Source organism: Vipera ursinii, assembly GCF_947247035.1.
Source record: "Vipera ursinii genome assembly, chromosome: 2".
NCBI classification, from domain to species: domain Eukaryota; kingdom Metazoa; phylum Chordata; class Lepidosauria; order Squamata; family Viperidae; genus Vipera; species Vipera ursinii.
In genome coordinates, this window is record NC_139513.1 from 27,500,985 (window position 1) to 27,519,407 (window position 18,423).

Genomic DNA, 18,423 nt, shown 5'->3' on the forward strand with positions numbered 1-18,423 from the left:
TAAAAGGGCCAAGTTTGAAGACCCCTGACCTATAGTGAGAGAAATTGAATAATAAAGGCTGAACATTTATTTTGAAAGCCAGTTCAGTACCAGGGTAAAAAACCAGGAAGTTCTACTCTTGCCTGAGGCATGAAAGCCTGCTGGGTGATTTTGGGCCTGCCCTCAGCTCAATCCCAACTTCACAAGGTTGTTGTAGTGGGGCAAATAGGGGAGGATTATTAGTATGTTTGCTGCCTTGTATTATTTGTAAAAATATTAAAGGTGGGATAAAAATAAATAAGTAAATAAACTTTCTTCCTTAAAAATCAGGGTACTTCTCCTGTTGTGAAGAGTTGCGATGTTTAATCACAAAAGTGTCAAAAACAAAAACAAAAAACTAGACTATGGAATAGTGCACCGGTTGAATTGAAAAAAAAATCAAGATAGTATTTATCACTGTTCAGACAAAGCCAGACTTACATGCATTGGATGGTCACGTCACCGTTTCTTTGATGCCCCTACTAGATGCCCCTGAAAAATACTAAGCTGAAGCTTCCATTCTAGGTGCAAGAAGTCCAGAACCTGGCACAGGATGCCAGGAACCGTGCTCAGGACACCTTGGACCACGCTCAAGGAGCTTGGAACCAGGTGCAGAAATCCACAGCCAAACTGAGGGAATTCATCCAGAAGATAAAAGACTTCCTAGCAGGTACCAGAGCATTGCTCACACTGAACTTGAAGTAAAGCATGTCTAAAAGTGAACGTATCCTCATGCTGCCTTAATAAGATATAAGTCCTACATTCGTAGAATCATAGGGTTGGAAGAAATATTGGAGATCTTCTAATCTAGTCCTCCGCCCAGGGCAGGAATCCTCATGTTCTCCCAGACACGTGGCTATCCAACCTTTACTTGAAAATTTCCAGTGCTGGAGCTCCCATGATTCCAGGGATTCTCACATTCAAGAAATCCCTCCTTCTTTTGAGTTTGGATCTCCCTCTATTCTTGTCCTATGCAGGAAGGGAAATATGGATGTTATTAATGGGAGTATGTTGTGTTCTGACAACGTTAATGTTGTGTAGTGGGTTCTTTGGAAGCAGGAGGCGAGACGAGAGGGTTCAAACAGGAACATTGCTTTTATTGAAGTAACAGGAACAGAACTGAACCAGAGGCTTCTGCGCAGCTACTTATACGGTTGGCCACTAGGCGGCGGCCAATAGGTTTAAAGGAACCTATTCCCACCCCAGATCCAACCAATGATCGTCCTGGAGACTGCATGTTTGGGCAGTCAGCGACTGTTACACAGACACCCTAATTAAGCAATCTTAAGCAGCATTCAAAAGACAGGTGAAAACAGTTCAAGTAAAAGCCACAATACATTATAGTTAATATTGTAATAATTGGTTTGTGGGGAGGGAATAGAGGGCTAAGCTGGTGACTGGGAAGCAGAATGGACTGTTGCAGGTTTGTGGATATCAAGAACCTGTGCATGTCTCCCTAGAGGAAGGTGCCGATCCAGAGAGCATTGAGCTGGTGGCTCAACAGGTCCTGAACATCCCCCAGCCCATCAGCCAGAGTCAGATCGACAGTCTGATTAAGGAAATCTGGGACAGAATCAGCCAGCTTAACAGAGTGGATGTTATCCTGAACTGCACAGTGCAAAACCTGACCCTTGCTAGGGATTTACTGACCAAAGCAGAACAGGCCAGGTAAGTGTATCTGGCAGGAACAAAAGTAACCAATTTTATTAATTATTTTTTTTGGTAAAGTAATAAAAATGCTACATATTTTTCAAGATCAGGTCATTTAATCTGGATCCCAGATTAAGTGCCAATTAGAGCATGTGATCTTGGGTAGGATGGGTCCCTGTCATCTATTATTATCCTCTTCTGAAGTACAAAGGTTAGCATTGGACCAAACTGCACACATTGTGGTTCGGTATGTTGTGAGGATGCAGCCCTCATCTTAGCATATTGTGTCAATCAGACTGTAACATTAAGCCACAACATGGTTCACCTGGGTATAAGCTGTTGTATGAATACAGAATGAGTTATCCAGGTATGGCATTGTGCATATAGTGTGAAACCAGTCAGTTACTAAGCTATGGTAGTAAGTAACAATGCCACTTTTCATAGTCCTAATCTTGCAGTGGGAGAACTGAAGCAAGAATGAGTATCAGCCTGAACAAAGTCATGTGTACGAAAGAAATATCCACGGGCATAGAATAGAATAGAATAGAATAGAATAGAATAGAATAGAATAGAATAGAATAGAATAGAATAGAGTAGAGTAGAGTAGAGTAGAGTAGAGTAGAGTAGAGTAGAGTAGAGTAGAGTAGAGTAGAATAGAATAGAATAGAATAGAATAGAATAGAATAGAATAGAATAGAATAGAATAGAATAGAATAGGATAGGATAGAATAGAATTCTTAATTGGCCAAGTGTGGTTGGTCACACAAGGAACTTGTCTCTAGTGTATAAGCTCTCAGTGTACATACAAGTAATAGTGATAATCATGATCATATGCAACATATACATATGAAATACATTCACCATAAATCATGAAATTCAACACTTCATCATAAATCATTAGATGCAACACTTAGTCATGGAGTACTAGCTAAGCAAACAACATAAATCGTACTAGGATACTATATATATTGTAAGATACAAGTAGCAAAGTTATAGTCATAAGAAGATAAGGATAGGTAATAAGAAACATGAGGAGTATCATAGTAATACAGCTTTACTAAGTATTTTGACAGTGTTGTAGGAATTAGTTGTTAAGCAGAGTGACGGCATGGGGAAAAAACTGTTCTTATGTCTAGTTGTTCTGGTGTGCAATGCCCTATAGTGTCGTCTTGAGGGAAGAAGACCCATGACCTGAAACATAGAACTTTTCCAGTTTTTGTTTCCAGATATCTACATCTTTCTCTCATAGTCCTTTGCAAAGAACTACAAGCATAAGACTTGTTATTCCCCCCCCCCTCGTAATTGTTACTTGGTGCCAGTTGTCTAGACCAGAAACTGCTTCTAGTCCAGGCTATCTGCAAAGTATTACAGGTAGTCCTTGGGTTTTCACCACTCATTCAGTAACTGAAATTACAATGGCGCTGAGCAAGGGGAACCCAACAACCGGTTCCTTAGCGTTCTGGCTATTGCAATGTCCCCACGGTCACATTACCACAATCTGGGTCCTGGGTGACCGGCTCACGATTATGATGTTGCAGCAAGCCATGATCGTGTGATCGTCATTTGCGATCTTCCCTGCCAGATTCCCACAAGCAAAGTCAATGGAGAGATTGGCAGGAACAGTTGCCAGTTGTTTTTCTTACTAGGAGCCCCACTATGGAGTATGTATCTCCGCAGTACCCACCTGCCCGCCCACGCTTTCTAGTGGCACCTATTGGCCTCCTCGCATTCAGTAGTGCCCGCCGATTATCCCCACTGGCTGGCACAACCCCAGCCCACCCCTACCCCACATTCAGTAGCACTCACCCACAGCTCCTCGCCCACCAGCCTGCTTGCCTAGGACTCTGATCATGTAGGGTCTTCTCTTAACAAGCTGCATGGTCTCTGGTTATGATGGCCACTGCTCTTGCCGGGATTGGCATTGGTAAGTGAAGTGGTCACATGTCGTCATGGTTTATAACCACATTACTTAGCAACAGGAATTCCACTCCACATGGCCGTCGTAACCTGAGGACTACCTATAACTTTAGTCCCAAACTTTAATCTGCAATAACTGTCCCATTGAGGAAATGCTGTGAAGTTCTTTTGTTTTGCTGTGTTTCTTCTCCACAGGAAAAAAGCCGAAGGTGTACAGGAAACTGTGGCAGAGACATCTGGAGCACTAGACAGTGCCAAGGACAAAGTGAAGGCAGCCGAGCAAGCCCTGAAAAAGACAAAGGAAGCCATCCAGAGCGTGGAAGGCAAAGTCAAACAGGTGAAGCCAGCCAATTTGTATTTCTTGGAAGGAAGGGAGTTGTGGGTTAGTCAAGACCCTAGATAGCTTTTAAGGCATCCTGTGCTTTCAGTGAGCGGCTCCCAAGCTATTTTCCGTACCCTGCCTTTCATTCTGCCCTTCCACGATTCTGCAGGTAAGACTCAAAAGTTGGCTCCTCCTGTTTTCGGGCCACATGCGTGCCATTTTCTTGTCAACAAAGTAGTTGCTGCCTTCTCCCGGGACTTATATTTGTATTCCCAGGTTGATTGATAGCCCTGGTATTTTCTTGACATCCCCCTTCCAGGTATTAACCACATCCAAACCACTTTTGGACTCTTGTTCAGTGGTGATGAGTGCAATTCTTAAGAAAGGGGTCCCCAACTCCCAGTCCGTGGCATGCCAGCAACCGGTCCGCACAAACAAGCAAAGGCCCATCTGGGATGCAGGCAGCACACAAAACCACGCAGTGTCTGGTCTGTGGAAAAACCTTTCTCCACGGAACCGGTCCCTGGTGCCCAAAAGGTTGGGGAACCTCTGTTTTAAGAGACCCAAAAGACAAGTTACAGACAGTATGTCCTGGAAAAACTCTCTCTAAGTGGTCTCTAGGAGTTGAAAAACAACTTGATGGCACATAATTAATCACTCAATCCTCCTTTGCTTTTCAGCATCACCCAAGACTGGCGTTTAAGAACACGCTCTTTAAGAAATTGCTCTTTAATTTCATTCTAAAGCGGAAAATGTAATGGATATTTCCTGAGAGCAAAAACTCTATAATTAAACCAGTGGATTATGATTCTATGAAGGTTTAATTAACATTTACGTGCCTAATAGCAGTGTTCCTCAACCTTAGCCACTTTAAAATATGTGGACCTCAACTCCCAGAATTCCCCAGACAGCACACATTAACTTACCAGGCTTGAGAAACACTGCCTAATAGTACCAAGCTCATTGAAGGGGAGGGATGCGGTGGCTCAGTGGGTTAGGACGCTGAGCTTGTTGATCAGATAGTCGGCAGTTTGGCGGGTCGAATCCCGAGTGCCGCGTAACAGAGTGAGCGCCTGTTACTCGTCCCAGCTTCTGCCAACCTAGCAGTTCGAAAGCACTTAAAAATGCAAGTAGAAAAATAGGAACCACTATGGTGGGAAGTAACAGCGTTCCGTGTGCCTTTGACGTCTAGTCACGCCGGCCACATGACCACGGAGACGTCCTCGGACAAACGCTGGCTCTTCGGCTTTGAAACGGAGATGAGCACCGGCCCCTAGAGTCGGAAACGACTAGCATGCATGTGCGGGGGAACCTTTACCTTTACCTTTACATTGAAGGGGATTGTGTTGTGCTTCCCTCTCGTTAAGTGTCCGTTGTTGTTTATAAGATCATTTCACCACATATCACCACCATGCCCCTTTTAAGAGGCCTCTGGTTAATGCATGAAGTGTAGCTTATCTCATACCCACAGTATCTCTGCTTTATCTGGCTTTTAAAGCATCTTCATGTCCGAAGATGCCGCCTACATACAGAATGTCAACCAATCTAGTCTTGACTTGAATATAATATACACGTGCCTCCAATGTTATGGAATTACCATTAATACATTATAGGGGTACTCATAATGCAACTTTCATAATGCTAAAATATCACATATACGGTACACACACAAATATAAATTTAGACCGTTATGGTGCTGCAAGACAGTTACTTCTGCTGCAAAATATTATCATTGCTACTAGAAAATGGTCCAGTAATCAAGACTATCTGTCAGTACCATCTGTCATATACTGAACTTGCCAGTTTATTTTATGAAATAATTAAAACAAGCAAAATAGCACAGTACTAAAACTTCAGACTGAAGGGTTGTTTGTGAAATGGAAATGAAGGGCTACTTTTCTGATTATGGAAGATTTAAAGAAAATTCTTTGACACCTTATTCTTAAACATCGGAAGGCAGATTTATCAGAAATATACTGTAGATACAGGTAATTCTTCACTAATGACCATTCAGAGTTACAACGGGCCCACCTTGGGGCTACTTAGGACCCAGATTTGAAGTTCTGATGGTCACCTTCACTATTGTCACATGATCAAATTTCAGGCACTCGGGCAACATGGTCGCTTTTACAGTCATTTGCAGCATCCCACAGTCATGCGACTGCATTTTACGATGGGTTTGCTGAAAATTGGCACTCAGTTCTGTTTGGCAAAGCTGCGACCTCTGGAAAAAAGGTCATAAAATTGTTTTATGACCAACATGATTTATGACTGTAATTCTGAGGCTCAGTTACAATCATAAGTCAAGGACGGCCTGTACATCCTTTGCAACCATCGTTTTATTGCCCTATATATTATACCATATCTTTCTCTAATTTATTGCATTCATCATTTTCTCCTATGCATTTTTTTTCTTATCTTACCACCCCTCCAGCAAGCATTCTTTTTCATATTTCATATTAATGTAATTCCACAAACTCTCTGTGCTCTGCAGCTTAATTCTTATCTTTCTGTTCCATATAACTTCCAAATCCCCTTTCTTTATACTCATTTTCCATTAATCCTGGCTCCTCCTGGATTAGGAGATTAATCTGTCTTCTAATGCTGTTTCATGCGAGGCTCATGCTTTCTCTTGCAGTTAGTATATGCTTCATTTCTTTCACTCTGCTCTTTTCTTCCAGGTTGATTTTTCTCTAATCCACTCGTGACGTCTCATCTTCAGACCTTCTTACGCCACCTGGACCTTCAGTCATTCTTTCAAAGCTTTCACCATATGTGCCATCAAATCAATCAGCTTTTTTATCCTTGCACATGAATAGATTTATGGCTGAAATATTCTGTATATTCTAAAGAAACATATAATTATTTCTGAACAGCAGTTGCAAGACTATGATCGTTCTTATTCATTTGAACAACCCAGTCACTTTTTTCCTGTAGTCTCACAACTCATCTACGCCCATTCACCCAAGAAATCTGATGAAATACTTTTTTTCTATAGGTTCACATTCGTTTACAATGCTATATATTTTCCCCCAAACTCATGTTTGTTTTTTTCTATTATTCATTATTGATTGAACCGTAACTATTACCAACCTATGAATTCTGACTTCTTCCTATGCCAGGGGTAAGCAACCATGGCTCTTTTATGACTCATGGACTTCAGGAATTCTGGGAGTTGAAGTCCACGAGTCATAAAAGAGCCAAGGTTGCCTACCCCTGTAAATCTATGCCCACAGTAATCCAGTTGACTCTAATTAATACTTTCTGACATACATTTTGATATAACTTTCAGCTCATACTGGTAGTCTTCAAATTACGACTGGTAACTTAGCAACCATTGAAAGTTACAATAGACCCCCACCTCCCCGAAAACTGCTTATGTCTCCTGGGGTCACATGACTGCTTTTCGGGTGCATGGCAACTGGATTACCTTTACAGATGGTTGCAGTACTCTATGGTCATGTGATCACAACTTAACAACAATTCTTGGCTAGTTTCTGGCCTTTGGGGATGGTTTCCAGCAAAAAGCACCCATAGGAATACCTTGATTCACTTAATGACTGCATTGTTCGCTTAATGATTGCTGCAAAAAAAGTCATCAAATCAAGTTCGGTCACATGTGTGCCTCAATTTACACCCATCATGACTTACAACAGAAATGCCAGGGTCCATTATAGTCATACATTGAGGACTACCTGTAATTAAAACTACGCTTCACTTCCCTGAAGATGTTAATTGATTATTTTCCACACGATCAGACCACCTTCATTCAGATCTGTGACAGCCTTCTCCTTCGTCTTAGTTTCACAGACATGCAGCCTATCTATTTCTCTTTTTGTCACTTCATTTATTAATTCATCTTCTTTGCTATTTACTCTTCCAGGTTTATTTATTTATTCATCTTACCACAATCCATATTGAATTTTAGCAGTTCTACATGCTACGGTCGTCACCTGATGACTCATAGAAATTGACCTTTACTGCCAATTACACTGTACACATTTTTCAATTGAGCATATACATACCCTAAAGGAAGGTATATATTAGGACACCAGCTTTAGTTCTACCTGTGCTATTTGCTTATTCCCTGCAGGTAACGGACAGTGCCTGTCAGTTTTGGTGCTCCGAGCCCATCATGCTACCAGTAGAATCCCAGTCTGCTTTACCCCAAGAATGTTCACATTATTCTATGCAATTAGGATCTCTAATTTATAGACAATCTTCTAGGTGGACAACACACTATCGCTCTCATCCTACCAATTCAAAAGTATATGCAGTATTCTTGCAAACACTCCAAACTGGCAAGGGCAGAAAATGTTAAGGAACAAATACCAATTTACTAAGAAAATAATGGTGTTTGAACAAATCATCAATTAAATGAACTTTTGAACAAAAATTATTATGCTAAAAGAACTATGTTGAATAGATATTTAAACAACTGATAAATGGGTTTAAATATGTTTGCTTATCATATTATTTTGTAATTATTTGGAACTTGTTTGGGTTACTTTTTCAGTATTTTGTTGTTTTTAAACTTATTATTATTGCTGTGAGCTACCTACTGCCAGTTGGAGTTAGGTGGCCTCCAAATAGAATTTAATAATGAATAATATTTTAAGCATAAGCTTTTGAGCAAAAATGATTATGCTAAATTACCTCTGCTGAATAATTATTTAACCATTTCTTTATTATAGTTGGTCACAGAGTCAGCCAGATGTTTAGACTGGATTTGGCATATTATCGACCTATAGAGTCCTTCCTAAGGACCTGGGACAGGCAAATGCTATTGTTTTATTTTATTGTTATTATCCATTTATTAGCAAATTAATTGAAAGACCAATTGTACTAGTGCTCTGTTTCATACCATGTTGAATACCACATGACAAGGGGTTGACTGGAGGGATGGCTTGCAGCTGGATTGTTACAATATCTGTACTTTTGTTCTTAATTCTGCCCATATTTTTATAAACTGGTCAGAGCATTCTACTACATTTTATTCACATTCTATTGCAGTGCTTCCCAAACCTGGGTAGATTACCCCAAATTAGGTAAAACTGTTTTTTCTTTGGGTTATCAACATGCAAACTCATTCCCATTCACAACAGGGGCATTTTGTTCTAGTGGTTAAGATACCAGATACCAGATTAGAAAGCGGGAGACTGTGAGTTCAAGTCCCACCTTAGCCACGAAAGCCAGCTGGCTGACTTAGGTAGGGCCAGTCACTCTCTCTCTCAACACAACTCACTTCACAGGGTTGTTCTTGTGCGGAAAATAGGAGGAGAAAGGTATGTTAGACATGTTTCCTGCTTTGAGTTATTGCTAAAAATAATAAAGGCAGGATGCAAACAAACAGAGAAACAAACGAATAAATAAAATTGACTTAAAGTGTTTTACCTACTTTGAGTAAAAAGGACTTTCTGATAAGCAGTTTTGGGTAATGAAGGAAAACATTTGAGAAGCATTGTTAACTTTCTACTCATTGCAATCTTTGTACACACGCTGGAGGATTCCCAAGTCAGTCCCAATTCCACTACTGATTTTCATATGGATGTGCCCTGAATGTGGATGCATGAATGTGACCTTTCTCAAAAGTCAACCCTTAATCATGCTTTGTGACTTTCCTTTCTCTCAGGCGGTGAGCCAGCTCGAAACTCTCCTCAACAAGGAACTGCGACTGGAAAGGCGTCTGAAAGACTTGGCACAGGATGTGGCCACCTTACAAAAGAAATCCCAGGCTAATCAGCGCCAGGCTCAGCAGGCCACGGGAAAAGCTGAGCGTGCTACCAACATAGCACTGCAGCTTAAAAACGTGAGAGTCCCATCACTGTCATTACTGTCATTTACAGGCAACTGCTTTTTTGTTGTGGTAGTAACAAACTGTAGGCTCAACTTAAGGTGCAGTGTTTCTCAACCCTGGAAACATTTAAGATGTGTGGACTTCAACTCCCAGAATTCATGCTGGCTGAGGAATTCTGGGAATTGTAGGCCACACATTTGACAGTTGCCAGGGTTGAAAAATGTGTCAGGAGAAATCCAGAACTCCTACTTGTCAAGTTTTCCCAACTTGTTGTACTTTCTTCTTCTATCTTCATCTCCTCTTCAGAAAGTCCTCTGTTTCTCCCTCCCTTGAATGGTCTGTTGTCTTTCTGTACAGGGTTATATAGGAAAGATTATTCAAATTATTAGTATTCATCCCACAAAACTTCGGTTGGTTCTTTAGCTGCAAGTCTCTTAATGATTGAGTTTATACAGGTAGTCCTTGACTTACGACCACAACTGAGCCCAAAATTGCTCAAGCGAGACAGCTGCTAAGCGAGATAGTTAAGTGAGTTTTGCCCTACCTTACAAGGTTTCTTGCCACAGTTGTTAAGTGAATCACTGCTTCATAACCTGGTTATTAAGTGAATCTGGCTTCCCCATTGACTTTGCTTGTCAGAAAGTGGCAAAAGGTGATTACATGACCTCAGGGCACTGCCAACAGTCATAAATGTGAAGCAGTTGTCAAGCATCCGAATATAAATCATATGACTATGGGGATACTGCAAACGGTCATAAGTGTGAAAAATAGTCATATGCCATTTTTTTTAGTGCTTCGAACGGTCACTAAGCAAACTGTTGAAAGTCGAGGACTATTTGTATTGTTGCCCCAACCTCAACAATACAGTTCTTCCCCTGACATACTGTTGTGCAATGTCATCACTCAACTAGCGTACTAAGTGACAGCACTCACATCATGAAATCACAGCGCAAACATTATTTTGGCATCACCATGGTTAGGAAGGGCGGATGCCTGTGTGCCTAAAGAAGATACCGAGAGGTATGCCAATTTTTGTCTCATGAATCTTATTCTCAGTTTTCAAGAAAAGCTATGAAAATGCTAATTAGTCCCTGGTGAGAAAATGGCTATCTTCATCCTCAGTATGCAAAGCATATTCTATGAGTAATTGCTGAGGGTTGCAGGCAAGTAATGAAGCAACAAATAACAAGACATGGCCAGATGGCCTTGTTAAAGGGCAATCCCCAAGAGGACAGAAATGTATACCAGTCTAAAATCTGTTGTTCTGGTAATCTATCCCTGTTCTATCACAATAACAAGCCCATCAAGTGAAACTGTCCTTTTAGTATCAATACTGTATGGGAGACTCTAGAAAGAGTGCAGAGAAGAGCAACAAGGATGATTAGGGGACTGGAGGCCAAAACATATGAAGAACGATTGCAGGAATTGGTTATGTCTAGTTTAATGAAGAGAAGGACTGGGGGCGATATGATAGCAGTGTTCCAATATCTCAGGGGCTGCCACAAAGAAGAGGGAGTCAAGTTATTCTCCAAAGCATCCTGAAGGCAAAACAAGAAGCAAGGGATGGAAACTAGTCAAGGAGAGAAGCAACCTACAACTAAGGAGAAATTTCCTAACAGTTAGAGCAATTAATCAATGGAACAACTTGTCTGCAGAAGTTGGGGGTGCTCCAACACTGGAGGTTTTTAAGAGATTGGACAATCATTTGTCTGAAATGGCACAGGATTTCCTACCTGAGCAGGGGGTTGGACTAGAAGACCTCTAAGGTCCCTTCCAACTCTGTAATTCTGTTAAGAAAAGTCATTGGCAGATTCCTACGGCTTCGTTGGCTTTCCCACTGAGCATCCCCTGCCAATGGCAAAAACAATCACCAGTTGTTCTCTGTAGAGCAGAGTTGGGTGTGGGTTGATGGGTCCTGGAATGGCCAATTTAGCTACCTGTTAGATTGCCCTCAAAAGTAAATTGACAAGTAAACATGAAACTCCTTGTTGGCAGAAGCAGTAAAAAGCCGGTGAGGCACTCAGTGGTGACAGCACTGGCAGCAGCTGGCTTTCTTTGCCAATCTGAATCAACCTTTTGTGAAGCACGGAGTGGTGTTTTTTCAAAACAAAATTAAATCCATATTTTTAAGGAGACGGTGTAAGATCTGGAGAGTGTTTTGGAAAACATCCGAGAGGCATTAGATGGGTAGATATGTCTCTATGGGAACCACATGACCATTCTCTCATGCCCCCCCATGGCAATGGAGGGCAATGCCTGAGAACGAGAGAAGAGCAGACATTCTTACGGCAGACTAAAGTGGCCATTAGATGCTGAGCAAACCCCATTCCCTAATCATCAGTCATATCCTCGATGAAGCATTTGCTCAGGCTTTGAGTGAGGGTGGGATGGAGCCCCTTGTTAAATGTGGGCTTTGTGCATGTTTTTCTATGGAGTGGTTGCATCCCATCTTGTCAATCTATTTTGTACAGTATTGTGCTTTTATCTTGTTTTGCTACATTGTGAGCTGCCTAGAATAGATTCAGAGTCAAGCTATGACTAAATTGAATTAAACAAATTAAAGAAAGCATACTAGATCAAGTCCATAGCAGAAATTCAAAAAAAATACAAAAGACCTCTGTTCATTAAAACTGAAATAGCTAAATCTGCCTTTGAAAAACAGCCCAAGAGGCAAGATCATGAAGTTATGGCGTATTAAAATGATTATCAAAATTTGTTTATATCACGGTTTAGGGAACAGAAGAATGAGCCCACAATCTATTAATCTATGTGCGTGTATATGTTCATTGTGCCAGATGTTACCCTGTTGTATGCTTTACATCTGTTATTAGAATATCTGGAAAACAGGGATCAGTAGGATTGCAGGAGAAATATTTGTCACCGATACAAGTATACAGAGTGCCAAAAATAAGGCCTGCAAGCAGACTAGAAACATGGTAAATGACAAGCCAACGATCAAGTGATCAAGCAGATCAAGAGAAAAATGCTGGGTGGTTGCTGACGTGGATAAGTTGTGAGATACGTAATGATTTCATTTGATCTGCCTAGAAGTTTATAAATGGCTTGCAAAATCCACTATTATTAAAGTGGTACAGAAACCTACATGCTGTCCTTAATTTCTGGGACCTAATTTCCTCATCTACCTCCTTTGCTAGAAATAGACTAGCTGTTAGCTCAAGGGCAACGACTTCACCATTCTTCAGCCATATTTACTCCGGGATTGATGGCCAATTTCTACCAATTTGCTTTGTAATGATGTTTTTCCTTCTGTCTCTAAGGAGGTAGACGAGGTGAAGCAGAACTACCAAAAATTGCAGAACGAATTGGAGAAACAGCCCAAGGATGTCCTGCTCAGGTTGAAAAATCTTAGGGAAGAAGCCCAGAATCTCCTAGACAAGGCCAACAGCAGCAAAAGAAAGCTGGAAGGTGAGAATGCAAGAGGAGAGTTTGGCTAAATCTCAACCTCATGTATCTTCTCTGATTATACAAATCTATTATACAAAAAATAAGAATTGGTGGGGATTATGGATATTTTACTGACAGGTGGTATGTGACCAGCGCTACATTGTTCAGTATAAAAATCCACATTTTGGATAGAGAGGACCATTGGTTTGAAAGAAGAGTGAAATAATCCATCCATGTTAGAACTGAACACCCCTCCCTCCCTCAACAGAGGGGGAGGAATAAGACACCACTTATCTCCAGTTTACAATATTGTTAAGAATTGTTGTGCAGAGGTCTCCTTGTGCTACCAAAGAGTTGCACAGACAAGGAAGGGTACTGAGAGCAGTAAGAGTCACACAGTAACCACAAGAGTACACTGAGTTGTAAAAGCAAAAAGTAGTTTACGTTAAGGTGGTGTAAGAACAAAAAATGCACAGTCAAAAATAAACAGTCCAGGTCATACACAATAGCAACAGTCCAAGGAGTAATCCAAAAATACAAAGTCTTCTTACCGGTCCAGAGGTCACTACACAGTTCAGGTTTATCACAGTAACAGAGCAAAAACAGTAATAGTAGAGAGCAGTGAATTCAGAGAGAGAAAGAAGCTACGTTACTAGCTCCCTCTTATGGCCATGAGAACACTTACACACCCATTGGCCAATTAACATCTTAAAGACATAACATCATGGTTAATATATTTTCAACCCAACATTGTAGGCTAACACCATATGCCTAACAAATATGCAGCCCTTGCAGCAGTTCCAAGAAGATTTCACAACCAATTGCACCCAGATTTAGGTGATCTTGAGGGCACAGATAAAATCCCCAAGTGGCCTCAATAGGTCTCAAGAAGAGTGCTAACAACCAGATGACTGCAAAGAAATACAGTCCTTCCATTCCCCTCCCACCCCCAATCCTATAAGAATCTATCCTTCCACTCACCCCCATCCAATCTCAACTGTCAATACCTATCCTTCTATCCCCCCACCATCAGAACAGGATGAGAAATGAAACATTTTCTTCTTCTTCCTCAAGGAAAAAACAGTCCAGTCACCTTTTCAATAAAACAGTACCTTTGAGATTACCTAGTCCAGTGTGCCATTACCCCAGGCTAAGCAACCCACTGAACAATAGCAGAGGATCATAAATATCCTGATTATTTAGGGAGTTAGGGACCTAGTTAAGCACACCATGCGAACATAGCACAGTAAGTCGCACGACGAAAATTATCTCAGGAGTTTTTAGAAAATGTCCAAAAGTAAAAAAGTTATGATTTCAAGGAAACTCTGACTTGGGAAATGGTTTGCATGTCACTTTAGTAGATGCTGGGAGATTTAAATTAATATCAGTGCAGCTATTCAAGGCAAGGCAAGTTTTGTAAAATAAGTTCGGGGCCGTTATTATCACCCAAATTCTGAGTTTTAAAGTAACAGTAAGGATCTGAATCTGTCATTTCTTCTTTTCATAATTTAATTGCTTTGGCATTTTGTTTCATCCATCTCCTCACTCCCCTTCTTAATGGAGAGAGAGAGAGAGAAAAAAAACCTTGCTACTTCAGGACGGCCTTTCCTAATCTGGGGCCTTTAGGTGCAATGGAATTCCTGGTCTGCATCTTAGTGTAGCTAAAGCTGCAGTTTTGCCAAGCTGGATAGGAATTCTGGGTGTTGCAGAATTATAAATCCTCTGCTTTTGAGAGACACCCAGAAAGTGTTCCAGAGACTGTAATGTCCCAGCTTTTTTAAAAAAAATTCTGGCTATTCTTTCAGAATTGGAGAAGCGCTTTGAGGACAATGAGAAAGAAATGACAAGCAAAACCACAAAACTGCAGGAGTTGGAGGAAACTGCAAAGGGATTACTGAAGTATATCCAAGAGAAAGCCACTGCCTACGCTACCTGCTAAGTTCAAGGCTTCTGTGGACAGCCCTCTGGCTTGGCTTCCTGCCAGCTCCAAACACAACGATGGTATGGTGCTTTCTACTGATGTCCATAACTGGTTTCTTAAGAGACAAGGCTTTGGCGGTAAATCCAGAGTTTTAATGTAATCCAGATCATTTCATCCTCAACTGACTGTAGCACTTAAATCCACCCGGGATCAGATATTAATAGGATGATTCTAATGTGAATATTTTGTAGAAACAATGAGTCTAGACCATGTTTTGACCCAGGATTCTGGAACATAGGCCAGTTTCTGAAGATACGTATCAGCTGGACAGATAGAATATTTCCGTTGTAGTCGCAGAATGGGAACCAGTTTGGTGCAGTGGTTAAGGCACTAGACTAGAGACCAGGAGATTATGAGTTTTAGTCCTGCCTTAAGGGATGAACCAGCTAGGTGACCTTGGGCCAGTCACTCACTCTTCCCTAGAAAATAGGCACGGGTAAAGCACTTCTGCAATCTTGCCAAGAAAACAGCAGAGACTTGTCCGGGCAATTGCCACAAGTCAACCATGATTTGAAAGCATCAAAATTGTTATCCTAGTCATGGAAAAACTTCCTCGTTCAACAACCTCGTCCTACGATTCACAAAGTTATTTTCATTATAGTGTGGAAACAACTATAATTTCTGTATCGTCCAGGCTGCCAATATGAGTGCCATAAAAACCGAATTTAACCTACTGCCATTCAAGACTACTGATCAGTTCCCTTTCCTGACATCTTTTTAATTATTTGTGTCCTTATTTTTTTTAATAAAGTAATGCACATAAATGTAAAAATGATTAATAATTTTCTAAAAGAGATTTTCCTATCCTGGTTCCCTCAACTCCAATAGTCATCAATTTGCAACCAGGTGTTGATTACAGCTACACAAGTACAAACTCAAAATTAGGAGAATTTCCCTAGTCGTGACAACTGTTAAGCAGCGAAACGGTCCCCCTGCTGGAATCATGGGAGCTGGTGGTTTTCAAACAAAGGCTGACTAACCATTTGCATGACATGGTATAAAGATTTCTTCCCTGGGCAGGTGTTGGACTTACTAGATCTCCATGGTCCTTTTCAACTTACTATCGTATGATTTTAAATCCGACACCACTGGTTTGGAGACGACTGCGGGCCATGACCCAATATTCACCTCCTGTGAATACTTATTGAAGGTCTCCTAGGTCCTTCTCCAGATGAGGTACTTGTTAGTGAGTTAATGCCAGTAATGAGTGTTTTGGGTTACCAATTATAGCCATCAGCACACATTAGTATTATTTTTTTTAAAAAAAACTAATCATGGAAAGCATGCTTAGCATGGCTTCTGGAATTCTTTCCAACCCCTTAAGAGTGGCTCCATTCTGGGTCACATGACCAGGATAAGTGGGGCTTAAGAATAAAGCAGTTGGTAGCATTCTATTATGGGTCTCCCATAGGGATAACAGAATGACAAGAGTTGAAAGGGCCCATGGAAGTCTTCTAGTCCAACCCCCTGCAGGAAACCCTATACCATTTCAGACAAATGGTTGTCCAATCTCATCTTTAAAGCTTCCAGTGTTGGAGCATCCACAACTTCTGGAGGCAAGTCGTTCCACTGATTAATTGTTCTAACTGTCACGAAATTTCTCCAGGTTGCTTTTCTCCTTGATTAGTTTCCATCCATTGTCCTGTCTTCAGCTGCTCTGGAGAATAACATGACTCCCTCTTCCTTGTGGCAACCCCTGAGATATTGGAACACTGCTACCATGTCGTACACAATTCCAGCAACCTTTCTTTATGTTTCAGCCTCCAGTCCCCTAATGGGGACTGGGATGCCTGTTTCTGAACTTTATTATTCCCCATCAGATCTATCCCATTTTCCAACTCCATTTTTCTTTTGTTGATTTCTTCCCATGCGCACCCCCCTCAAATATGATCCAGTTTGCATCAGTTTTGCTGATGGAAAGACATATAGGCAGACGGATAGACAGGCATAAGCCTAAATCCCTTTACATAATTTATTTCCAACATTCTGTTGGGCTGGGAATAATAAAAAAGAGTGAAACAGATCCACACCTATTGTAATCCTAATACCTTAGGGTGAACTCTAGTTCTCTTATTCCCCCGTACTGCAGCAAAATGTAAGGAGAGAAGAGGGTTCCCCATAAGCCAGACATGTCAAACACAAGGCCCGGGGGCCAGATCCAGCCCACGAAGCCATCCTGAAAACAGTGAGGGAACGGCCCCCACTGCCTTGGCCCTGGCCCTGGCCCAGAGACCCTCCTTCTGCCAGAGACCCTCAGATCTGTCCCACTCCTACCCAGGCCCCCATAGGCACCCTTGATGCGAACGATGTAGAGCTGGCCATGCCCACCCAGTAGGCCATACGCACTCTAGCCACACTCACCCAATAGGCCACACCCACCATGGCCATAACCCCCCCACCCCCCACGAGGGCAATCTCAGTGCTAATGCGGCCCTCAATGAAATTGAGTTTGACACCCCTGCCATAGGCTGTTGATGAACTTTCCACCAGAATTGATTGTATGGAGATGGAGAATTGGACAGCTTAGCCAATGATCAGTTAGAGATGATTTGTTGAGATGAGGTAGGAAATTCCCTTTTAACCATAATGGCAAAAGCAGAATAATCAATTAATGAAAGTTTTACTTTATTTACATCTCTCCTCCCCTTCAGACCCATCCGGTACAGTACAGCTGGCACTGAAGGCCATCTTAGATTTCATGAAGTCTTTGCTTTTTCTTTCTTTTCATTCCATCCATCATTCAGTTTGATTTCCACAGCCATTTCTACCTACTTCCCTAGGGAAGACTGCGTTTCAAAGCCAATTAGTTCGATATTTATCCCAATATAGTGTACCCTCCTCCGTTTAATGTTTTCCTGTTTACAGATGTAATTATCTGGAGATAAAGAAATGCCTCTTGAGTTTTCCTAACTTAATGGAACTAGACGTGTGTTCTGAATTCTTCCCTGTTTTATTGGCCGAATGGGCCATGTCTAATTCAGCCACAGGATGGAAAATAAGGGTGCCACTTCTACAAAGGGGAATTTTAAAATGTTCTCTCCTTGTAGTAATAAAGCCTTTGACCTTTCTGATTTTCTGGTATGTACTTATATATCTGGGCCTCCTGATATACTAATCTTATTTATGCTTCAAGGAATTCCTGTGAACCCTGAACTCTGAAAATGCAGCTAGAGCTTTTGGTTTTACCGTATCTGCTTGTGAAGGAAAGATCTTTGGGAATCCCTTTTTCTTTGCTGAGGCAATTTTTCCTGGCCTATGCTTTTAATAAAGACTTGCCTATCCTAGTGTTTTCCAAACATATTGGACTCGAACCCTCGTCATTCTCAGCCAACA

At 41.3% G+C, this 18,423-nt stretch overlaps 1 protein-coding gene across 2 annotated transcripts in view; it reads left to right on the top strand.

Annotated features, from left to right (window-relative positions):
* Positions 1 to 17,498, top strand: part of LOC310636267 (laminin subunit beta-1-like) — a 94,540-nt gene extending 77,042 nt beyond the window's left edge. For both annotated transcript variants that reach the window (XM_083355933.1, XM_083355934.1), the window contains 6 exons: positions 544 to 688; positions 1,479 to 1,686; positions 3,781 to 3,922; positions 9,540 to 9,716; positions 12,983 to 13,130; positions 14,915 to 17,498. In XM_083355933.1, coding sequence (XP_083212059.1) covers positions 544 to 688; positions 1,479 to 1,686; positions 3,781 to 3,922; positions 9,540 to 9,716; positions 12,983 to 13,130; positions 14,915 to 15,048 — 954 coding nt within the window. In that variant the 3' untranslated portion in view covers positions 15,049 to 17,498. The remainder of the gene's footprint in view (positions 1 to 543; positions 689 to 1,478; positions 1,687 to 3,780; positions 3,923 to 9,539; positions 9,717 to 12,982; positions 13,131 to 14,914) is intronic.
* Positions 17,499 to 18,423: the final 925 nt, after the last annotated feature.